At 50.6% G+C, this 21,426-nt stretch overlaps 8 protein-coding genes across 9 annotated transcripts; 2 read left to right on the top strand and 6 right to left on the bottom strand.

Moving 5' to 3' along the window:
* Positions 1 to 689: 689 nt before the first annotated feature.
* Positions 690 to 3,856, bottom strand: PV10_00150 (uncharacterized protein). The gene is made up of 3 exons (XM_016364191.1): positions 3,513 to 3,856; positions 1,321 to 3,448; positions 690 to 1,258 (listed from the first exon to the last, which is right to left on the bottom strand). The coding sequence occupies exons 1-3, from the start codon at positions 3,600 to 3,602 to the stop codon at positions 1,038 to 1,040; spliced, it is 2,439 nt and encodes an 812-aa protein (XP_016227840.1). The 5' UTR covers positions 3,603 to 3,856; the 3' UTR covers positions 690 to 1,037.
* A 436-nt stretch (positions 3,857 to 4,292) lies between these two features.
* On the bottom strand, positions 4,293 to 6,616 carry PV10_00149. 2 transcript variants are annotated; one of them, XM_016364189.1, is made up of 8 exons: positions 6,319 to 6,616; positions 6,170 to 6,239; positions 6,068 to 6,103; positions 5,850 to 5,982; positions 5,682 to 5,777; positions 5,574 to 5,630; positions 5,073 to 5,517; positions 4,293 to 5,014 (listed from the first exon to the last, which is right to left on the bottom strand). In XM_016364189.1, exons 1-8 carry the CDS (start codon positions 6,363 to 6,365, stop codon positions 4,936 to 4,938), a joined length of 963 nt encoding a protein of 320 aa, XP_016227838.1. In that variant the 5' UTR covers positions 6,366 to 6,616; the 3' UTR covers positions 4,293 to 4,935. The 2 variants fall into 2 exon arrangements, with proteins under 2 accessions (XP_016227838.1, XP_016227839.1); XM_016364190.1 differs by having other exon boundaries at positions 6,068 to 6,239.
* A 1,248-nt stretch (positions 6,617 to 7,864) lies between these two features.
* PV10_00148 (uncharacterized protein) lies at positions 7,865 to 10,308 on the bottom strand. The gene is made up of 3 exons (XM_016364188.1): positions 9,790 to 10,308; positions 8,316 to 9,731; positions 7,865 to 8,255 (listed from the first exon to the last, which is right to left on the bottom strand). Exons 1-3 carry the CDS (start codon positions 9,887 to 9,889, stop codon positions 8,227 to 8,229), a joined length of 1,545 nt encoding a protein of 514 aa, XP_016227837.1. The 5' UTR covers positions 9,890 to 10,308; the 3' UTR covers positions 7,865 to 8,226.
* Positions 10,309 to 10,799: 491 nt separating this feature from the next.
* PV10_00147 (uncharacterized protein) lies at positions 10,800 to 13,349 on the bottom strand. The gene has a single exon (XM_016364187.1). The coding sequence runs from the start codon at positions 13,066 to 13,068 to the stop codon at positions 10,972 to 10,974; it is 2,097 nt and encodes a 698-aa protein (XP_016227836.1). The 5' UTR covers positions 13,069 to 13,349; the 3' UTR covers positions 10,800 to 10,971.
* A 415-nt stretch (positions 13,350 to 13,764) lies between these two features.
* Positions 13,765 to 15,562, top strand: PV10_00146 (uncharacterized protein). Its single transcript, XM_016364186.1, has 3 exons — positions 13,765 to 14,320; positions 14,374 to 14,497; positions 14,550 to 15,562. Exons 1-3 carry the CDS (start codon positions 14,055 to 14,057, stop codon positions 15,231 to 15,233), a joined length of 1,074 nt encoding a protein of 357 aa, XP_016227835.1. The 5' UTR covers positions 13,765 to 14,054; the 3' UTR covers positions 15,234 to 15,562.
* PV10_00145 (uncharacterized protein) lies at positions 15,531 to 16,505 on the bottom strand (the record flags this gene model as incomplete). Its single annotated transcript, XM_016364185.1, has 1 exon — positions 15,531 to 16,505. The coding sequence occupies one exon, from the start codon at positions 16,503 to 16,505 to the stop codon at positions 15,531 to 15,533; it is 975 nt and encodes a 324-aa protein (XP_016227834.1).
* A 345-nt stretch (positions 16,506 to 16,850) lies between these two features.
* PV10_00144 (ubiquitin-40S ribosomal protein S27a) lies at positions 16,851 to 17,675 on the bottom strand. The gene is made up of 3 exons (XM_016364184.1): positions 17,609 to 17,675; positions 17,436 to 17,538; positions 16,851 to 17,380 (listed from the first exon to the last, which is right to left on the bottom strand). Exons 2-3 carry the CDS (start codon positions 17,527 to 17,529, stop codon positions 17,010 to 17,012), a joined length of 465 nt encoding a protein of 154 aa, XP_016227833.1. The 5' UTR covers positions 17,530 to 17,538; positions 17,609 to 17,675; the 3' UTR covers positions 16,851 to 17,009.
* Positions 17,676 to 17,923: 248 nt separating this feature from the next.
* PV10_00143 (uncharacterized protein) lies at positions 17,924 to 21,302 on the top strand. Its single transcript, XM_016364183.1, has 3 exons — positions 17,924 to 18,196; positions 18,258 to 18,989; positions 19,043 to 21,302. Exons 2-3 carry the CDS (start codon positions 18,338 to 18,340, stop codon positions 20,560 to 20,562), a joined length of 2,172 nt encoding a protein of 723 aa, XP_016227832.1. The 5' UTR covers positions 17,924 to 18,196; positions 18,258 to 18,337; the 3' UTR covers positions 20,563 to 21,302.
* Positions 21,303 to 21,426: the final 124 nt, after the last annotated feature.

The raw sequence follows: 21,426 nt of genomic DNA, 5'->3' as shown, positions 1-21,426 counted from the left end.
CTGTCAGTTGTGATAAGACATCAGCCACACCCGCCAACGACGTCCCAGGGGTGACGCCTCTAGCGTCAGGTACGCACGCGTCTGACTCCTCGCCAGGACAAACGCAGTTAGCCCTGCCGCACACCATGCATTGATCAATTTCCCGGGAGGCATTCGTATGCAAACTCACACATTTCTCTCAATCCGTTTTTGACTTGTCCAAGGCCGTCCAAGGAACCTAGAACTGTAGGAGGCGACAGTCACCTGCCTGCCGCGACGGCCACAAGGCACCCGGCAGCTCCGTTTTTGACAAAATCTGCATGCGGAGTACGTACATACGTACTGCGTATGTTGTTGATCGAAGAGGATGACGTTTTGTCAGTTTTTGGGATCGAATCTACGGAGTATGCGCTCAAGCTGACTTTTCCTTTCAAAACCAAGGCCCCCACCGCTAAACACACTCGTCGTCCCATTATTGATCTGCTGCTAGTGTTGTTGATCGATGTTGTACAGCATGACGTAAATCACACGTGACTAGTCCGGGCAAATCTAGGCAGCTTTCAACAAACAGAAGTAGGTGCCCATGATCCTGTAAACAACTACACCACTACTGCAAGTGATCGCGACATGACGCTTTTGATCCCCATAATAACCTCCGAAATACAGTACATGACTACGAAGTAACTCTGACCACAGGCTGCCTTCCAAACCCAACGTCTACCATTACCCTGGTCATTCCCATGATGAAGAGCATTTCGACACAGACAAGCTCACAAGGCTTATTTGCTTTTATTATATCTGGTCATCAATTCGTGAGCTCCTTGGTCGGGCCCATGATGTCGTTCAGCGTGTGTTTCCATCCCAGTCCATCCTCATCGAGCGCGTCAGTGCTGGCGCTTGCTGTACATGACCTTAACCAGGACTTTCGTCTGATGACAATTATTCGCTCCACCCAGCCTGCAGCATCTCAAAGAGACGGCCATACCCAAATCTATGCAGCCCATCCGTTCATCAATCAAGTAAGATTTTGTGTTACACATTATTCCTTGGGCTTTCAATCATCCTCCCCTTTCGCCAAAGTCTCTCGCCCACTGTTCAAATTCTTCCAGACCTTTCTTGCTCACACTCGGGCGGATGCTCTCAAGACTGGCCTCAAAGTCCTCCATGCAGATCGGTCGGATCTGGTCCATGGGAGTATACAACAACGCCTCGCCCAAATGCCGTAGCGGTCCCATGGCCGCGTCCTTCGCCAACGCCGTTATGTCTGACCCCGAGTAACCTACATGCCACTATATTAGTCCCTTCTCCTGTCGTCCAAAACCTGCATCATAGTAGACTTACCTTCTGTCATCTCCACAAGACGTTTAATGTCTTCTTCACTGAGGTCATGTTTCTGGTGGCCAAGTAGCGTTCGGATCTGTGTCTCTCTCGTCTCCATCTCCGGGAGAGGGATGTATTGTCTTCGTACAAATCGTCGTCTGGCAGCCTCGTCGATGTCCCATGGACAATTCGTTGCCGCCAGGACGAGCACCCGGCTGGCGTCCCCAATCGTCGTGTCCTTCCCAGCCGCGGCTCGTTGCAGATCCGACCATTGTATCAAGAACTCGGTCTTGCTGCGTCGGGATGCTTCATGCTCGCTTGACCCACTTCTCGCGCTCAACAACGAGTCGATTTCGTCCACGAAAATGATGCTGGGTGCCAGAGCCTTGGCCAGGGCAAACAGTGCCCTAACCAACTTTTCTGACTCTCCGTGCCATTTGCTTGTCAAGCTGCTTGCACTGATAGCGAAAAAAGTGCTTTTACTTTCCGTAGCCACTGCCCTTGCGAGCATCGTCTTCCCCGTCCCCGGAGGCCCAAACAACAACATTCCTCGGGCCGGTTCACGCAGTCCCATAAACAGGTCTGGACGCAGGAAAGGATACACCACGGCCTCTTTCAATGCCTTCTTTGCCCCCTCCAGTCCGGCAACATCATCCCAGTGGACCTCATCCCCTTTGACCACGATCTCATTGAGGATCTGCTTGGCCGCGTTCGCGTCGAGGCCTTTGGGCAAGTCCTTCAGCACCTTCGCCATTTTCTTCTCCGATGCCGCTTCTGGGCTGTCCTCGGCTGATTCTGCATCAGTAGACGGTGGCGTGATCGTTTTTGTGCTCTCCGTCCGCTCAGCCTTCGGCCGCTTCGCTTTGGTGACAGTGACTTTTGCTGCCTCTTCTTCGCTGTCGGAGATTTGCGATCGAGAAGGAGATGATCGGCCCCTCACTTCGAGGGTAGCGCTTGAATTAGCTACCGGTTTGCGAGAAATACTCGAACCGGCTCTGTCATTCTTCTGGTAGGCCTTGTTCAGTATGTTGTTGGCAAGAGCTGGGGGGACCCGAGATTGTGGCGTTGGATACTCGTTGCGGTACGAGATCTGTGGTGCCTTGGGAATTTGGACTGGAGACTTAGCCCCCATCCTTGGTAGTGGAGGGGTTGGTTCCAAGACATGGGGAGGAACTGGAGGTGGAAGGTCTGACACGTCAGGCTCCAAGTCTATCAGATTTGGCACGGTCATGTTGTTCTTTGTTTCCGTCAGCTGGATGCTCTCCATAGACTTTTGCATCGAAGATCGTGAGGACGACACGTAAGGCGCATCTCGCCAACTATACAGTGACGCGGCGTCAGCGGCGCTGGGTCCAGATTTCCGACGCTCTTCATTTCTTGCAGCGGCGTCTTGATCTATACTGCGCCTAGCAGCCGTCGCACTCAGCCTGGCTTCTATCGAGGGATCGGACTCCGGTCGACTACTCGACGCTGAAGTCAGTCGCGGCTGTGTCTCCCACGCCAAACTTGCCGCCTGTAGAGTATTGGTTGTTCTGTTCGTATTGGGTGCGGATCGGTATTTCCTGAAGCCCTTTCTCTCGGGTCGCAGTGTCGTTCTCATGCCCTTTCTCCCAGTGTCAGGACTTGGACTTCTGGAGATCTTGGTCGTCGGCACGGGCAATGAGGGAGCGGGGCTGAGGGACGATTGGCTGCGGGGCTGGGATGGGTTGTATGTTCGTTTGGTCGAATTGTCACTCGACCTAGCGACGAGAGGTGGTCGGCTTGACAAAGACAAAGCAGGCGACGCTGCAGGCAATTCTGACATCTGCATCGGGGGGACAGTCTCATCACCAAGCCACAAGCCCGAGCCAGGCTTATCAGGCGTATGTGCATTTTCTAGACCTCCTCTTGACTTGCCCAGTCGACGTCTTCCTGAATCAGTTTTCTTCTCCTCGGTGGCATCAGGCGGGAGATCCTGTCGACTGATCCTGAGAGTCTCTAGCAAATCGACTCGCTCTCTACATTGCATCTCTAACTGCCGGATCGAATCATAGAGGGCTTTCTCTGTCTCGGTCTTTGGTGTGTAGTTGAAAGGAAGTTTATATGCTTTAAAGTAGGTGATTCCATCGAGGGCTGCTTTCCAAGATCGAAGAGCCTCTGGCTCGTCGCCCTGTGATCCACGAATGTCAGTAATGTTGAACAAGATCGAAGGCGGACTAGATGGTATCAAATACCTTGCCCTCGAAAAAGACTGCTGTAGAACAGTGCAAGTAGGATTCATCGTAGATCTTCTGCATGGAAGACGAAGGCTTGCTCCGCATCATGGTTGCTCTCTGTGGTCTAGCAGTGACATGCTCGTGTCAACAGGAAGGAAGATGGAGGACAGATGTTCAAGGATGAGAATCTGGATCAACCGACTGTCGAACGGTGGGTCTTGGGGGTGTACAAATGAATCGTCTGAGCCTCGTTGTGAAGTGGATTGGCCGATGGCAGTGATGGGAAGGCAGACTTGCATGGCGGACCTGCAACCACCAGTCACAGAAGACTACACAGTGTTGGCCACATCAGCGCAGGGCTCGGACGGAGAGTGCAACAACTTTGGTCCGCCAAAGTTGACACCAACGAGTAGCAGTGGCACCCCAGTGCACCCCTACGGCTATGGCTATACGTATTTCACCTACGTGGGCTACGTCACTAAGTACCTGTACTTTTACTCACTTGAACCGCGGCTGCCCCTCTGCTCCGTCCAACTTGGACACCTTTCGACTGATGATTGAACGCCATCCCAAGCCCGAAGGCCGCCGCTCTCGTGAGGTCTCCGGTTATGAGGGAGACGATCTCGAACCACCAGGCCAAGAAGAATCTTCCCAGCATTGATGTCCATTTCATATAAATGTTCGGCACTATTTCAATTCATCGTCTGGTTTGAGCGTCGTCGCACCTGTTCACGTGATTCAATACCAATAAGAACCACAACGATGGAGCAATAGTCGAGATAGCCGAAAATGTCACAATAATGTACAATAATTAACACATTATCATCGATTGTATGGAGCCACACCGCCACTGTCGTGGTATATTTTAGGCAGACAGCCAACATACGATAGGTGGCGCAAGGCACCCAACGCCGACCGTCGGCCAAGGGGCCGCCTCGACCCTGTTACGTCCACATTGCTGTCCACCTATCTATCACGCACGGTGGATGCTCACCCGCACCCAATCCGACCTGCTTTTTGATAAATGTACACAGGCGTTATCCAGAAAAAAAGAAGCTCCGGCTTTTCCACCAGAGGGACATGGCAAGCCATCTATTAACATGACCAGCATCGATGAAACCCGTCTTCACCAATATGGAAGACACAGTTCTTGTCCCGTTCGAGGCGGGAAAACGCCCCATTCGCCATGCAAAAAGGCCCGCCGACACATCCGCAGAATAGCAGCGTGTGGAGTCCTTAAAAGACTTAATCGCTGGCATTGCTCTCCTAGAGCATATAGTCCTTTGCTCAAACCGTCCAGTTTGCAAGATGGAACTGATCAAGGCTGAGCAACAAGCAACCTCGATCGCTTTGACGAGCATTTGATTGTTGACAACAGACTCCGCCCGGTTCCAAAATGGCGGGCCACCTCATGTATCTTGCTCTTCGACGGTTTACTGTTTCAAAGTTTTCCAACTGAAGCATTGTGCTCGTCTCGTAATGTTCGCCTAAAGTAGGCTTTGGCCATTTCGTACGACGACCTATCCGGAATTTAGCATTTCTCACCCAGATCTCGATGTTTTTCGGCTGAAGCCTTACCAGCAAATTGCAGTGCTAGGCATAGTGGTGATGATCCGAGGCCGCCAACCTCTCATGAAACCGACCCAGCCAAATTCTTTCTTGATGATTGCTGCGGCATGAAACAATCCCCGAACGTTACGAATCTCGTCCTGTTGGCTTAAGCCTCGTGTCTGTAATAGTGTCTTGATCACGTCGAGCGGAGTGGTGATTCCAGCAGCAAAGGCGCCCGCAAGGCCTCCGGCAACGCAGTGTGTGATGGGGTCATACTCTTTCCGAGGATTCATCATCTGAGACACAGACTCGTATGCCATGAATTGTGTTGCGGTGAAGGGCACAGTCATGCATAATGTGGTTGGATACGAGACGTAGAACGCCGAGAGGCCTTCAGCGCGGAACACTGTCCTCGCGCAGTCGGCCAGTGATCGATAGGTAGAACCATGAACTTGCATTCGTTGCTTGATCACTGCGAAAATTAGTACACCACCAACGGACTGGAAGGAAATGGAAGATTGAGCGCACCATCGAAAGGGTTCATGAGAGCATCGCTCGCGATTGTGGCGCAGGCTCCACTCGTTGCTGCAATTCATTAGCATCTGGCATGATCTCTATCGGTACACGACCACATACCGGCTGCCAATGGGTGGTGTTTTCCATCCGCCTTGTTACCACCAGCAAGGTCTTTGACAACCTCATAAGTGCCGAAATAGACGGCATGAGCCGGACCTGGAATCGATCAGAACACATCCTCCATAACTGCCATTGTTTTCTCCGGTGGAGTCGGCTCAGCTCCCATACCTGCACCAACAATCACACTAGTCATTCCTCTCCATAACGTTCGGAGTCCTTCTATTCGATATATCGTGGAGACTGCGTGGGATAATCCGGTATAGAGGCCGCCGGCGGAAGGATTTATGATTTGCATGCGTGTCTGTTTGGAAGAAAAACATACGTCAGCCAAATCAAGTCAAACAGGCCTGACGGAAGTGCGGCGGATGATCGGGGGTTGTGCTCACCTTCATCAAATCGACAGGATACATCACCGTGTGTTCCTAGAGAGAAAAAATGTCAATGGCTTGATCTTGTGCAAGAATTGTCAAGGTTGAGAGCTTTCATACGGCGATTCCAGCAAATGCGCCGGCAAGCATGTTGTGGGATAGTCCATAGTTGGGCGGTAGAGCTTCGTAGCTAATTATCCACAGTCAGCATTTCCCTCACAATTTCGCAACCAAGTGGACACGGCATTGCAAGATGGATGTAAACTTACTCAAAATCGTCATCCGGGAGTGTAGTTGGGCCGTTCGACACTGACATGTTCTCCGCGGTCAAGGCCGCTGGGAACTTGACTGCAGTCGCCAGATTGCACTCGTCTTTGGGGTGGATGGAGGGTTTCTGAGGGGAAACAGTGGTAAGAACCAATGCCTGGGGAGAAGGAAATCCGTGCCAGATACAGCAGCCTCGCTGTCCAATACGTAGAGAAAAGTCAATTGAATGGAAGGTTGATGAAGGTGAGAGACCTAGACAGATGGCAGCAAGGTGCGGCGACAGAAAGTGATGGAGGCAAATAATATATGATCCAGATCCAGAGGAAAGTCTATGCACCGAATAATGGAGTTTGGGTGTCTTGGGTGTAGGGGCGATCCGCCCAAAAGGTGGTCGAGGGATGTTACTCCCCCCAAGAAAGCCAAACAATTTTTCTCGGGGTCAAGATTGACTATTAGGTAAGGGTCCTAACTCTCTGGGGGCAGGACTCTTTTTTTTCCAGATCAATGCCCCAAACGTCTAATTCAATCACTTTTACTTAGGTAGGTAGGTCGCCTGAAGCTGTGCTTTGGTTGATACCTTCTTGCCTGCAAGCTATTCTCCGCGGATAAGTAGTATGGTGTTCCAACGGTCTTGTCACATTCTATCTCTTTGTCACAGAATTCTAATCCAACATGACTGTTCGTTCGATTGTGCTCCGAAACGAGTGACTTTCATACCTTCGAGAACACTACATCATGTCTGTTATTAGTGTCAAATCCCATCGGTCATCGATACGACCGAACGGCTCAGAGACACGTAGCACTAAAGGTACTAACGAGCCTTCTAGGTAGTGGTAGGTTTCTGACTTGTTCGGTTGTCCTGGGGCAGGCGCGGCTGGCTCACAGTAGCCTCCGATATTCGCTGCATTATTCCAGATGCGGGCTAGCTTCAATTTCTCGCGGTTCTCCTCCTTTCTTGGTCTGGCTTCCCATGCTTGCCACAGGCCCCCACCTCTGGCCGATTCTACACCTCCGCGGTTCGTGGTCCTCTGAATTCCGTAGTAGTACTTTTACAAGCGTCTTATCTACCAAAAGAAAGAAACAAGAGTTGATGGGATTGACGTTCAAATGGTTTGGAAAAGCAAGTCAGAACTCTGATACGAGGGAGCGCAACCAATCACACAAAACGCATCGCAAAGAAATGAATCACTTTTGTCAAGATTTAGCCAGCGCCACGTTTTCTACTTTTGTATCCTGGAATAAAATTACTCTGTTTCCAAAGAGTCCATGATCCTAGGTTTTGAACCATTTGCATCATTTCGACACCTTAATTCACTGGCGTTGCGACAGCGGTTCAACAGACCCTGGAGTCATGTGATTTGTGTCCAGGCCTCTAGGATACACTGCTCTACTCTTTTGACTTAAATTTGTAGCGTCTAATGCTGGTTCCTCGTTGCTCGGGCCTCACTCGGACGTCACTCGGGCATTCGGCTTGAGTATCGAAGCCTGGGGGATACTAGGCTGACTGGGACAAGGGGTAGGACCAGGGCTCGCAGCAAGCTTGTGGCATATGGCTGAAAAGTAATTCAACATAAAATACCTCTACCGCACTCATCGCCTTTGTGCGTTCACTCTGATACAAGACGCTCAACCTTGCGAGCATCGATGCTTCATTCACATCATGAAACTCCCAACAATACCTGTATACTCAATGCATGGGTAGCCGGACCGCCCTGGTTGCTGTTGACAAGATGCCCAAAGTTCATGTCGCGCCACCGAGCCTCACTATGTTCCTGCGATGCTTGAGCTCATCAAAATGCACATCCTCGGGGATTCCCCGGCACGAAAACGCCTCGCTTCAACGTAAAATGTCAAGGATCATGACATCAACACCAATCTCTTTGTTCCAAGTCACACCTCTCGTGTCTGTTTCATAGATCAACGTTGAACTTCCATTGCTCTGCACCACTGGTCAGCATCTGTTCGTACAAAAGTAAGCACGCAAAACATCAAGACATACCTTTCTTGAGGCTTTCAGCCGTTACGCTCAGCAGTATCTCCCGGCGCTGATTGCAGTAGGTGGTCTTGTCAAGAATGTCCACTTTCAGGACTTCTAGCTCCTGGACAGGCCGCTCAAACATCTGACTGAGATTCTCCACAGCCATTTCGAGGTCTTTCTGATTGTCTTCAAACATCTCCGTCATGTTGTTTCGTTGCAGGTAGAAGGCGAATGCATACGTCCATTTCAGGGTCTGCCGACAGGCCTGAAGTGCTTTCGAGGCTGTATCCAGAAACTGAACTTCTATCCAGGACATGTTGGTGTGTGACTGCAGACTAGTCATCTTCTTTTCCGTCTTCAACCACAGATCCTTGTCCAATTTGGCAGATTGCTCATGATTTGCATAGCGATTGTAGTAATGAAGATATCGCTCTAGAGAGTGACGTGATCGAGCCTGGGCGTCACGAGCATCGGCCCCGGACTTTTCCTCGAATCGATTGCAGTTGTACCAGCTGGTGCCGTGCTCGGACCACGGACCCATACACATCCAGCAGAATTCATGCTTGCATTTCCGACATGTCATGTGGTTGCAACCGCCGTTCTTCTCGATTGTGGAGTTGCACTTGGGGCACTCCTTGGTGTTGGCCGAAATCCAATTGGATGTTTCGCTATCGTCTTCGCATTTCTTAAGCCATTTCTTCACCAGCGCACAGGGAGCAGGTCGATGGTCTGCCAATGTGCAACCGAAACAGAAGCTGTGGTCGTTTGAGCAACGGACGGTGGGAACGACTCTGTGAAGATCTCGCTTCTTAACTGCGCAGTCCACGGCATAGTCACAATCCGGAGCGGGACACCATTTGAGGTTGTCTTTGTCGTCGACATATGTCCTGGTGAGGAGGACTTGATAACGATCCTGCACGTCTCGATCGACAAGAACTTTCAATGTCTTGGAATCCACAATTCGCTGACAGCCATCGAATGGACACTGGATTCTAGCTGCTTCTCCCTCCTCTTTGACCTTTTGGGTGAGGTAGTGAGTGTAGCAATCGACACAGAAGCGATGATCACATTTCATTGCATAGGTCAGTAACGAAGGGCCATCCTCGTAGCATATATCACATATGAAGCCTTTGACCGTCTTGGGTTTGGGGTACTCTGTAAAGCTGGATCCCAGACCTGCCGATTCGAGCACCTTTTCTTGATTGTCCATGTAAGATTCAATCAGTCGTTCCTTGTTCCAACGCATGAAGCGGAGCAGTATGGCCACCTGCTCAACAGGGAGTTCTATTATGGACGAAACTTCTTCAAACTGTCGTTGTTGCTGAGACTGGATGTCTGGAGGGCTGAGAATTTTGTATTCGACTTCGTAGGGTTTTTGAGGGTTTGTAAAGATGTCCTTTTCGTAAGCAAAGCCGCCATCTTGGTCTTGATCAAAGTCTGAGAATTCGAGTTAGAAAGGCCGGTGCCCATGAAAGTTTCTCAGCATAAAACGTACCGCCCCCAATACTTCCTAGCTCACTGTCTTGTGTGCCTTCATCGAAATCAAGATCATCCCCGCTGGGAGGGTCTGACATGAAGTCGTCCTCTGAATCCATGGCGGGCAAGGATGGGGAGCCTTGTTCGGTGATGGGAGTCGTCGGGCCCTGGACCTGGAGAGTGGTGGTTCGGGGTGTTTTGGTGGGATGATTGCTCGACGCGTCTGTGACGCACTCCTCAGCCTTCCTCTTCTTGAGTTGAGGTGGCGTGGTGGCTCTTGTTGAAGCAGCTGTGTCTCCAGTCGAGACGACAGGCTGCTCGAGTGGGGGAAGGATGGGTAAGCGATGGGCGCAGGCTCAGGCGTCGAATGGGGAAACGAGAGATGGTGCAAGTGAGAGTTGAGCAGCCGAACGGTGGAAGGCAGTAGAGGCTCACAGATTGGAATGAAATTCAATGACTGAGGCACGAGAAGACTCTACTTTCATGGGATATCGGGAGAACAGACCAAACGATCGAGACGAGGACAGTGAGGTTAATGGGCAAAGGTGACAAGCCAACAGTTGAAAGTTGGGTGCAAGTGCCACCTTGATAGGTAACTGCCCGGGACCCGAGGCCTTATTGGTGGATTATTGCCAGTGCGGGCCGTGGCTACCGAACACTTCTGTACTGGCAGTAGAGTTTTGTCAAGGACTCGCGGGATGACATGCACTCTTCGGAATGACGCCCAGGTCTGATGACTTGTCGTGCTTGTTAATAATTAAGGTACCTAGGGTGTTAGGGTGGCACGGTGGCCACGGTGGCGCCCGCCACTGCCACGACTGATAAGTACCGTACCTAAGGTGCTTGAATTACTTAGTCTGTTAAACCTGAGTCTCGGGACTGTGTATCACAACCCAAGGCATTACTACCCATACTAAGAGTGGCCAGTCCCAACCAAAGATTCAGCACTTTGACTCCTTGAGCCAGTGGGAGCCTTGCAGGAAGACACTGTCAGCAGTGCTTATGGTCAACTGAACTGAATGTATGACTCATGAAATAGGCATCACGGATGCACTTGTTGTAGTACTTTAGTTGTTCCTTCTGATTCACCTGCTGTTAAGGGAACTAACATGACTAATATCACGTGATCATGTTACTCTCGAGAGTTACGAGCCAAAACTAAAAGGAATGATGACCGCAGGACAATATACGAGAGAATTCTTTAAGCATCATCCTCTTCGTCGTCGTCGTCATCATCATCATCCGTCTCGCTCTCTTCACTCTCGCTCTCGCTCTCAGCATTCGCTAGCCAATCGATAAACTGCGAACTCTGCTGTTTTGTCGCAATCATCTCTGCATCACTGTTGGACCTCGAGTCCTCCCACCAGCCCGTAAAAGCCTCTTCGCCAAAGACTTCAAGGTCATATAAATCTTTGACTACAAACAGCAACACTTTTCCTCCCTCCTTTCGCCTCGTCAAGTCTCTTTGGGCATCCAGGAGGAAGGAAATCTGTTCTTGTGTTGCTTGGGATGCGCCCTTGCGTCTGATCAAAGTGTTGTATGCCTCGAGTGTGTTTCGTGATGCCTCTGCCGGCGTTCGTCCTGAGTCAACAATGCTGTGAATGTGTTTCATGAGAGCAATCGCCACCGCTCGACGCACTTGAGTTTCGTCTGCTCCTCCGCTGAATCGAAGACCCATCAGTTCACTCAACATGTCATCGGCCATCTTGCCTTCTTGCATTCGCTGCACAAGGATTGCCACTGTATCATGCTGGAAGCGGTCGCTGAGATCATCCTCGGATTGCGCAAAGCTCTGACTTCTTGAGCCTTCGTACGATGAAATATCGTCTTCTGACAAATCTGATCCCAGGCTTGATATTGACTCGGCATAATTCACCTTGTCGAAGACGAGACGAGAGACGCTAGATCCAAACTGATCATCTTCATCGTCAACATATGCCCGGCCTTCTCCTGCCTCACCATCCACTAAAGCGTCACTGGTCCGATCGCCGTGGCTGGCTGCTTGTGATTTGCAAATTCTCGACCCCGCTGGTACGACGGTGCCTGGTGCTATTTTGACGCCATATGAAATAAGGGCACCTTCCTCAACTGTGGAGTCGTCGCCGATGAAAACCTCGTTGCCGATGATTGCACGAGTCACCCTAACGTTCTTGCCAATCGTAACATCGTCCCATATATAAGAGGCCTCGAGGCTGGTGTTCTTTCCAATATGACATCGTTGCCCCACGATACTATTTCGGAGAGTCACACCGCTTGCCAAACTAGTGTCGGCACCAATTATCGAGCCGGTGTCGAGTTGAATGGGTCTCTTTGTAATGACCGATTGTGACTTTGTATACCCAGCTGGTGATTTGACATATTGGCTTTTGCCAAAGAGATTGTTTTCCACCGCGATCGAATTGACAATTCCTCTCTTCAGATCCTGGGAGATGGAGTTATAGGCCCAGAAGTCCGCAGCTCTTGATGCATAATCATCTTGCACAATGTAGGTATGAATGGTCTTGCCGTTCAGCTCCCAGTCCTTCAAGACTCCAAAGAGAAAGTCTTTGCGTGGAGACTGGTTGTCGAAATTGTCCGACCAGAGGCTCAGTACATCTGGGGTGCAGATGTCGATTCTGCAATCAACTAGGTCTTCTCTAATATCTAACTCAGGTGATTTCAAAACCTCTGGGTCAATCTGTGATGTGAACTGGGTAGCAGGCAGAGATTCTTCGTAGTGGAGAATTCTATCCTTCGTAGGGTCGAGGACAAAGGTGGGGACGATACCCCCAATGTGTTCGTGCACACCGGCGTCTGACTCTCGCAGTAACAATGTCATGATGGCGTTCTTGTCCTTCTCTCGTCGGAGCTTGTGCTGTCTCAAGGCCTTGCCCAAGGGGAAATTTGAGACAATGTCTCCACTGACCACGACAAAGTCACCGGTCATCAAATGCTTTTGATCCAGGTCACGCATCACATCTCCGACGCATGTGGCGACACATCTAAGAAAGATTAGGTCCGAGAATGGGGAGGTGGAAGCGTGCCATCGGGAGGCCTGGATGTAAGTTTCGACCTGGTCAACGTGAGGTCCGGCGTAGATGTACACAGTCTCTACTCCAGCACTTGCTAGATACTCGAGTGTGTACTCTATCAAAGGAGTATTGGCCAGTGGGAGAAGACACCGGGGTCGTTCCAGGGTGAAGGGCGCGAATCGTGTTTCGAATGTGTCGGCGATGACTACCGCGAGGAGCGGATCGTCCTTAGCATCGTCCCCAGACCGACCTTTGGGGCCAGAGCTTCTCTGATTCTTAGGCGGCATGTTGGCGTGACGCTGGAAACAGATATGGTTGGGCTGCTTTCAATTGACCAAAGAACGTGAAAATCCGCGAGATCTTGCCTCAAACCAGGCCACGGCAAATGTAAGAAACTTTGATCGGATGGGCCGTACTTTGCATTGCTGGAATCCTGGGATTTGCGTTGACGGAATTGGGTGACTAAGATTGTAATGGTGGTTGTAATCGCTTCCAAAGAATAAGATCGAGAATGTGAGTCGAAGTAGCCTTGTGCCTCTGAGTCACGTTGACTGACTGGAGGTTTTCCACGAAGAAGTCACCAAAGTCCATCCACATTCCCAACCTGTGCAAATCATTTGATGCCAAGCATTATTGGAGAGTCATTTCAAAATTGTCTGACAGTCTTTTCTGCGAATCACGTGCCATGACAACCTTGCCCGTGGCAGCCATTCTTTACGTAGTGCGTCATAGAAGCCAGGGCCCAGAAGTCCGGGAAACACAAGGACAAGGTCTTGGTGCTTGGGTTTCTGCTAGACGCCTAACAATACGCCTCTAGGCATGGAATTAGGATTGATTAGGCACCATTGGTATCCCACAGACGGACAGAAGCGTACTGCGGGGCGGTGTTTGCCAATTTCTCATCCCTATTCCACAATAATAATAGGTAATAGCACTTAGACTCACCACCCGTGCCACTACACACTGCACTCTGTTGCCTTGCAGTCCAATCCATCCACTATCTGCACGTCCTCACAGCCCGTGCTCTTCTTTATCAACATCAACAGCGCCTTCAACAATCCAATCTCTTGTTTGCGTAGACGGCCCCTTCCTTACTCTCGCTCGCATACCTATCCCCATCCGATTCCTTCTTGGTCCATTCGTCTCATCCTTGCTCTAACTGCATCTTGAACGTCGGTTACCTCACTGAAATCCGTGCCTTCCAGCATCTACTCTCCTCTCTTCCTACCCCTTCCTCTTGCCATCAACGATTATAGTTACCTCGTCCGACATCATGTCGAGAACCTCGAAAGAATCCACTCACAATTCTTCCAAAAAAGACATCGAGCTCGACCCCAAGTACGATCACTATGAGTTCCCTACCATCGCCCCCGGCAATCAACCTGGTCATCCAGGAAGCACCACCAAAGAGCAGGATGCTCAAGTATTTCAGCTGAGAGCCATGTTAGAACAGGAGGGCTACTCTACCAGGCTGGACACTTTAACTCTCCTCCGCTTTTTGCGGGCACGCAAATTCAATGTTCAGGCTAGCAAACAAATGTGCGCCCCTTTCTACCTGCTTACATAGGATCTGCCATTTACGTGGACACTAGGTTCGTCAACAACGAGAAGTGGCGAAAGGAATTCGGAACCGACGATCTCGTTCGAACTTTCAAATACACCGAGAAGCCACAGATGTTTGAATACTACCCCCAGTACTACCACAAGACTGACAAGGTGAGCTGGTCGATCCCCCCGCCACTTGCAGCGTCTGACTCATTGGACACAGGATGGTCGACCTGTTTATATTGAACAGTACGCCAAAATTGACCTCAACGCCATGTACAAGATCTCCACCGCAGACAGAATGGTGCAAAACTTGGTGGTCGAGTACGAGAAAATGGCAGATCCTAGGCTCCCTGCATGCTCTCGAAAATCTGGCCACTTGCTTGAGACCTCCTGTACTATCATGGATATGAAGGGCGTCGGAGTTGGCAAAATTTCCTCGGTCTACGGCTACCTGAAACTCGTCAGTTCCATCTCCCAGGACAACTATCCTGAGCGATTGGGGAAGCTCTACATCATCAATGCGCCTTGGGGTTTCAGCAGTGTCTTCAGCTTTATCAAGGGATTCCTTGATCCTGTCACTGTTGCCAAAATCCATGTGCTTGGGTCGGGCTATCTCACCGAGCTGCTTCAGCAAATTCCGGCCGAGAACTTGCCCAAAACCCTTGGGGGCAAATGCGAGTGTGAAGGAGGATGCGAGTACAGCGACGAGGGCCCTTGGAATGATCCTGAATGGGCCAAACCACCAAAATGGGCACAGGAACCGACGCAGGAGGAGAATGTGGTCAAGCCAGCTCCGATTGATGGCGCCCAAGACCCTCTCGAGCAAAAGACTGATCCTACTCCGGCTACTGCTTCATCAGAGATCGAAAATCCACCTCAGGAGCCCTCCAAGATTCAACAATAGTGCTCTGTGATATCACAGGATATACTGGCCTAGTAAACATTGGTCTGCGGGGGGAGTCGTGCGGCATCAGCGACATGTACAGATCTTGTCACTGGTTCATCAATCCTCCTACGAATTTGACATTGGGGTGAGTGAGCGTTGAGCACTGGAAATATTCTACACAGCTCCGCCACGCCGACGGGTTTATTTGTTCTGTTTAGAGCGAGAGGACTTGGAGATGCAGTTGCAGCACTTTGTAGTGGTATCAAAAATGGTCATGCTATACAGGCACGATCAGCAGCCTACTTGTAGATCTTCTCACTCAAATTCCATGGCCACAGTCCTTGCACGTTCAACCTTGCCCACCGTTCCCGTGAGACTGGGACCAGCACGCCAGCGTTCTGTGGCCGTGGTTTCTGGATCATTCTTTACTCCGGCCAGCCCTGCCAACTCTCCTACTGCACGTGAATAATTTGTTTGCACATCGTCTTGCCAACCGTTTCTTAACGGCTTCAAGCCAAGCACATTCCACACATCATTTTGGTTGAGCATCTCGTTCTTTGAAGGCCCTGTATCAGTTGAATCACGCTGGGCTTCGTACTCGGCTTCGTCCTTGTCAGTTTCCGCCCTCAGTGCCATAGCATAGGCATTTGCGCCCTGCGCTGGCGCCGTCCTCCGTAATTTGCTGACCTGCGCGGTCAACAACTCCAGCTCCCCGTACAGACTGGCGAGTTTCAACTGAGACCGGCTGTCGTATGACTCGTATGTAAAATCAATACCTTCCCGCTCAGGCGCTGGAGCGGAAGACTCTTTGGCAGTACCGGTGCCCTGCGTCAGGGTGCTCTGGGATGGTGAAACAGGTAGTTCCGCATCTAACCCGTTCACAGTCACGTTCTGCGCTGCCGACGTCCATGTGCGGAAGATGAAGGCGTCAACTAACGATTTGACTCGGGCGCGGAGTGGGTCGTGTTCTGCATCATCTTCCTCTCCAGTGTCTTCTTGGTTTCGTTTTCGTTTGCGATCGGACTCGGGGCTGCTGGTGACGGGGTTGGTAGGATTGCTATTATCCGAGATATTGGGGGGCCGCACGCCGTCGAGAGATATGAATGTTGCTGGTTGTGATTTTGTTTGCGAGCGATATGCCGAAGGGGGGAAGTGGAGGTCGAGTTTCTGACGCGCAGAGGCGCAGAGGTTTTGTTGTAGATATGTAAGATCTTGAATTGACTGGAGCTCGATCTTGCGATGGTGAGGATTGGGCGAGGGTTGAGGATGAATGCCCGGTGAAACTTCCATCTTTGATTCAGAACGTGGCTAAATGGTTTTCCGACAGCCTGATTGAATTGTATGGAGAAAAACACGTTAGGAATATCTGGGATCGCGAATTGTACGCTGGTCATGACCAGAGTATGTGAGGGATTGAGACACACATAAACAAAGACATCTGCGACCCGCGGTGAAGCGTGAAGCGGCTTATCGGTGATCCGCGGTATGATAAGTTCGGTGGGGCACAGAGACCGCGTCGGCAAAAAGCAAAGCCCGGGTGCCTGGTCAGTTGAACCACCTTTGAGCAAAATTAAATAGGTCCATGTCACTTCAAAATCTGGGTGCATATAATCACAAACGACGGGATTACTATAATTGACTTGTTCAAGGATTTTGGTATTGGCATTTGCTACATGGAGCCAAAGCGGAGTAAGTTGATGTCTATGGAAGAATGCAAGCTTGAGCGTGCAACGATACGTCGCACGCAAGATCTTGCCAGTTGCATCCTATACATCTGTGATCCGATTGAACTGTTTACTTGGACTCGTCAAAGACGTATGTCAAGTGGCATCGACCACAATATTGACGGTTCTGCATGGCGGCCATGAAGACACCAGCACCGCACTCGGCGGTTGGGCATTCACGTCGCAGGCGTTCGATCTTTCCATCACCATCAACCTTGTAGTATTTGAGCACAGCCAATTTGGTCTTCTTGCGCTTGTGCTTGATCTTCTTGGGGGTGGTGTAGACCTTCTTCTTGCGCTTCTTGGCGCCACCACGAAGACGAAGGACCAAGTGCAGGGTCGACTCCTTCTGGATGTTGTAGTCAGACAGGGTTCGGCCGTCCTCGAGTTGCTTGCCGGCGAAGATCAGACGTTGCTGGTCAGGTGGGATGCCCTCCTTGTCTAGAAGGAATGTCAGTACCGACTATGGTAGAAAGAATTTTGGATAAGAAAATACCTTGAATCTTGGACTTGACATTGTCGATGGTATCGGACGACTCCACCTCGAGGGTGATAGTCTTACCCGTGAGGGTTTTGACAAAGATCTGCATGTTGAAGATCTAAAACGAAGACGAGTAAGTGGATGTTCAACGCTTACGGCAAGTAAGTTCGTCGAAGAGGCGCTCTTACCTAGACAAGATTTGTCTTCCTCAATCTCCTTGGTGCAGAAGTGGTTGTTTGAGAGAAAGAAGAGGCGTGCAAGGCACAGAATAGCGAAATTCGAACTTTGCGTGTGGACAAGTCTTGGCAGACTAGTGGCAAGATCTTATCTAATCACTCCGTGTGGCGCATGGTTCTTCTGATTGGTTGTGGCGTTGCGGCGCAAAGGGCAGCACAACCCGCCGTTGCGGCTTCCGTTGCTGGGCGACGGTGTTGACAACAAGTGACTGCTTGCTCGCAGCTCCCTCGCACCTCTGCTCAGGTGACGTCCGCAGACAAGATAGGCCTGATAGACCTTCCCATCAAATCTCTCATACCTTCTCAACTGCTTCATACTACCATATACCACTTATCACACAAACTACACACACACGAGAAACCAAAAGCCCTCAAAGAAAGCCAATCGAGAAGCCTCTCAGGATTCAGTTCTGATTTCCCATTCTTCTGCCCTGGGAGGGCCCCTTTCGATAAGAAAAATAGTCGTCAGCTTACCCTGCGACTGCTGAAGTCGCCGTAAACAAACCGCTGCCCGGTCCGCGGCCACTTGTGCTGCGTGAGGTGAGCTTGCTCTTGAATTCGAGCAACCGGAGTGTCAATAGCTTACATCGAATGCTTCCAGTCTCGAACATATAGAAGGATCCCATCCGGACGACAAATTAACCCACCTTCGACAAGCACCATTTCGAACTCATCTCGCTCATGATGATGTCCAACCCTCCTTCATCTCTTCACAATCAACAGAGGATGCATCGTAGACAACAATCGACACCGATTGCATCCTTAGAAGCCATGAAGTTGAGCACCACCTTGCCTCCACAACGACAGATGTACCACCGGCGGGGCCAATCGTTTGATCAACAACGAAGCCCTATCCGAAAACATCATCCAGGCAATGCGGTAAGTATGACTAACTTAGGACAATTCCATGGACAACAGATTTTGCGAGAAGCGCAGCAGCAAAGAATATCAAGACCGGGCCAGCAACAACAGAACATGAACATTGAAATGCCAATTTCTCCCGCATGTGGCATTTACTCGGCGTCCCCCAACTCAATGCCTGGGTCGCCGTTTGACAATATGACAATGAATGAAATCATGCACCAAGGACCTCAGAGCATGGATTACTCACATTCACAGCAGTACTTCTCTGACATCAACATGCCAGTCCAGAGTGGGCTCCCAAATTTAGGAATGATGGACGAGAATACTCCTCGTTATTTCCAAGATATGGCGAATCTGAGCCCTCACCTCGGCACTGGCATGCCTTTTGATGATCGAAGACCGTCTCAGCCTGATCTGCGGGTTCAGACACAGCTGAGACCTCACACGCCTTCACATCAAATCCAGACTGGTAAGTAGTCCTCATCCTAGCTAAAGACGCCCTCTTGTGCTGACTATTACTAGCACAATACCCGTTAACACCTCCTTTCACTCAACATACTCCAGCGATGCAATACTCGAGGTCTCTTCAGACATCTCCAGCCCTGCAGTCTCCTTTCCCGGTCCCAATGATGAGAGGGAGATCACTGCAAGGCATCGTAGAGAATGAGGAATTTCGACAAGATTTCACAGTCACACCTACAGGCCCTGCATTTGACATGGCTGACATGCCTGTCCCAGAACCTCGGACGGGATCCCAGGCCTCACCGCATCAGAAGCAGCCAGATCCAGTAAAAGTCAAGCTAGAATTCAAAGGTGACATGACCGATTCAATCAAGGCTAACAACAAGCCGTCACCTCTGACCCTCAAGGACAAGCCCGCTCCAATCCTCACTTCTGTGGAAAGTAGACCAGGCAGCCTGTCACCCACTCGGCCCGCGCTTTCACCGCGTAGAATGTCGATATCAGACTTGAACCTCGAACCTGGAATTGAAGCATCCATCGAAGAAACCAATGTGACTCTCGATGACATTGCACAATACATTGATGGCCCCGATCCAATTGACAACAAGTGGGTTTGCAAGTTTGATGACTGCAACAAGAAGTTCGGTCGCAAGGAAAACATCAAATCCCATGTGCAAACTCATCTCGGGGATCGGCAGTTTCGGTGTGACCATTGCAGAAAGTGTTTTGTTCGAGGACATGACCTGAAGCGCCACGCAAAGATTCACACAGGCACAAAGCCATACCCATGCTTGTGTGGTAATTCATTCGCACGACATGATGCTCTTACTCGCCATCGACAACGCGGGATGTGCATTGGGGCGTTCGACGGAGTCGTCAAGAAGGTCATCAAACGAGGGAGGCCGAGGAAACATCGACCGGAAATGGATGAGCGCCTCGACAAAGCCAGCCGCACAAGACAAAAGGCCGCTGAACACGATTACTACACTTCGTCTGCCTCAAGCTGCTCAGTATCAAGCTATGGGTCTCCGCCGACCGACAACCTGGAGAACTTGAGCATCAGAGGTAGTTCGCCCTTTGACAACTTGCCCTTGTTTGTGGTCGCGCCACAAGGCACCTTGGATCCCATGATGAGCTTTCCGCCTGACAACTTCTCGTTCACACCACCCACTAGCCCGGGGTACTCTACAGGTAACAGACCAAGTCCGTGCTACAGAGAGCTCAGCCCGGCCGACTTTGTTGATGGGACTGAATTCCAGCATGGTGGCTCGTCACAAATGCTGCCCGAGCTGCCAACAATTGACGAAGGAGTGCCAATGATGCCCATGGACAGGGTTCCAGTGCAAGACTCGGGCCACAGCCTGCCCAGCCTATCACATTCCTGCTCGTCCCCGGCAGCCGACGTGGTGGTATTTGACTTCTCAGACATGGCAGTTAATGATTCGTCTTCCGTGGTGGACTCGTCTCAGCTGCCGTTGAAGATGAACACAGAGAGGAACGACTTTGACAATTTCCTTGACTATGGTTCCATGGACATGGGAATGGATGCATCCAGCCACGACTTCTTTGTCAACCTCTAATGACCATTGTCAGCCGCTCGAGGCATGACGTCGATCAACTCATGATCAACGAAGACTATGTACCAACCTTGACCAATGGACGAGTATTTTGATGATGATGCGAAGGCTGAAACGCCGGCGTTGGACACGATGACGGAAATGGCTGGGATCGGCTTGTTTGTGGGAGGATGGTTGCTACGGGTTTATGTATTGCAACACTCGGGACTGTACATTTCCATTCCTTCGAATGACTTGAGCGTTGGCGCCGGACAAGGTCTTTGTTATGCCTCGACCATTCAGGCCATGATCGATGCTTGAAACTTGTGAGGCAGACTCACAAACTCCAAAGATGGGCTGGCGCTAAAACCACATTCACTATTTGATTTCACGTCGGGGTAGCCATATGAAGCGGGACTTCTTTTAAAGTATGGGAGATGAAGTTGGATTTGGAGTCGATCCGGGCAAGAGGGTGTTCACATGTTTTGTTGATGTCGAACACTGTATCTTTTGATGAAAGTGTACCCCAAGCTGAGGCAAAGCTCGACCTTGTATAATGGGTAATATGACGGATGAGGACACCACAGTCAAACTACGGGGCACAGGCAGACACAGGCAGACACAAAGCGCTTAGTACAATAAACCGGTACAGTCCTGATATAGATAGAGCCTTCGTTATTCTGAGCATCCAGTGAAGCAGCCCCCAGTTCTCCAGAAAACCTGGAGCAGGAGCAAGATGAGTGAGTCGTCGCAGTCGAACGAATAGAAGGGCCGAGACCACCAGTCAATCCTTGTTTATAGGTAGACAGGGATAGGGTCATAGAGACCTGCAAGATGGTAGGTAGGTGGGCCAAAAGTGAGGCTGCGTAGACAGGCAGGGAATGGGCC

Source organism: Exophiala mesophila (assembly GCF_000836275.1).
Source record: "Exophiala mesophila strain CBS 40295 unplaced genomic scaffold supercont1.1, whole genome shotgun sequence".
Taxonomy (NCBI): Eukaryota; Fungi; Ascomycota; class Eurotiomycetes; order Chaetothyriales; family Herpotrichiellaceae; genus Exophiala; species Exophiala mesophila.
The sequence above is the reverse complement of the archived record's forward strand: the minus strand, read 5'-3'. Positions and strand labels throughout refer to the sequence as shown.

Coding starts and splice junctions, on each gene's coding strand:
- PV10_00150 (XM_016364191.1), bottom strand. CDS start 3,602: ATGATGCGGAGCAAGCCTTCGTCTTCCATGCAGAAGATCTACGATGAA. Junction 3,449..3,512: donor CAGTCTTTTTCGAGGGCAAG/GTATTTGATACC, acceptor CGTGGATCACAG/GGCGACGAGCCAGAGGCTCT. Junction 1,259..1,320: donor TCTTGTGGAGATGACAGAAG/GTAAGTCTACTA, acceptor AGTGGCATGTAG/GTTACTCGGGGTCAGACATA.
- PV10_00149 (XM_016364189.1), bottom strand. CDS start 6,365: ATGTCAGTGTCGAACGGCCCAACTACACTCCCGGATGACGATTTTGA. Junction 5,983..6,067: donor ATCCTGTCGATTTGATGAAG/GTGAGCACAACC, acceptor TCTTCCAAACAG/ACACGCATGCAAATCATAAA. Junction 5,778..5,849: donor TAGTGTGATTGTTGGTGCAG/GTATGGGAGCTG, acceptor GATCGATTCCAG/GTCCGGCTCATGCCGTCTAT.
- PV10_00148 (XM_016364188.1), bottom strand. CDS start 9,889: ATGGATTCAGAGGACGACTTCATGTCAGACCCTCCCAGCGGGGATGAT. Junction 9,732..9,789: donor GCTAGGAAGTATTGGGGGCG/GTACGTTTTATG, acceptor TCGAATTCTCAG/ACTTTGATCAAGACCAAGAT. Junction 8,256..8,315: donor GGCTGAAAGCCTCAAGAAAG/GTATGTCTTGAT, acceptor CCAGTGGTGCAG/AGCAATGGAAGTTCAACGTT.
- PV10_00147 (XM_016364187.1), bottom strand. CDS start 13,068: ATGCCGCCTAAGAATCAGAGAAGCTCTGGCCCCAAAGGTCGGTCTGGG.
- PV10_00146 (XM_016364186.1), top strand. CDS start 14,055: ATGTCGAGAACCTCGAAAGAATCCACTCACAATTCTTCCAAAAAAGAC. Junction 14,321..14,373: donor GTTCAGGCTAGCAAACAAAT/GTGCGCCCCTTT, acceptor CGTGGACACTAG/GTTCGTCAACAACGAGAAGT. Junction 14,498..14,549: donor ACTACCACAAGACTGACAAG/GTGAGCTGGTCG, acceptor CATTGGACACAG/GATGGTCGACCTGTTTATAT.
- PV10_00144 (XM_016364184.1), bottom strand. CDS start 17,529: ATGCAGATCTTTGTCAAAACCCTCACGGGTAAGACTATCACCCTCGAG. Junction 17,381..17,435: donor TGTCAAGTCCAAGATTCAAG/GTATTTTCTTAT, acceptor CATTCCTTCTAG/ACAAGGAGGGCATCCCACCT.
- PV10_00143 (XM_016364183.1), top strand. CDS start 18,338: ATGATGATGTCCAACCCTCCTTCATCTCTTCACAATCAACAGAGGATG. Junction 18,990..19,042: donor TTCACATCAAATCCAGACTG/GTAAGTAGTCCT, acceptor GACTATTACTAG/CACAATACCCGTTAACACCT.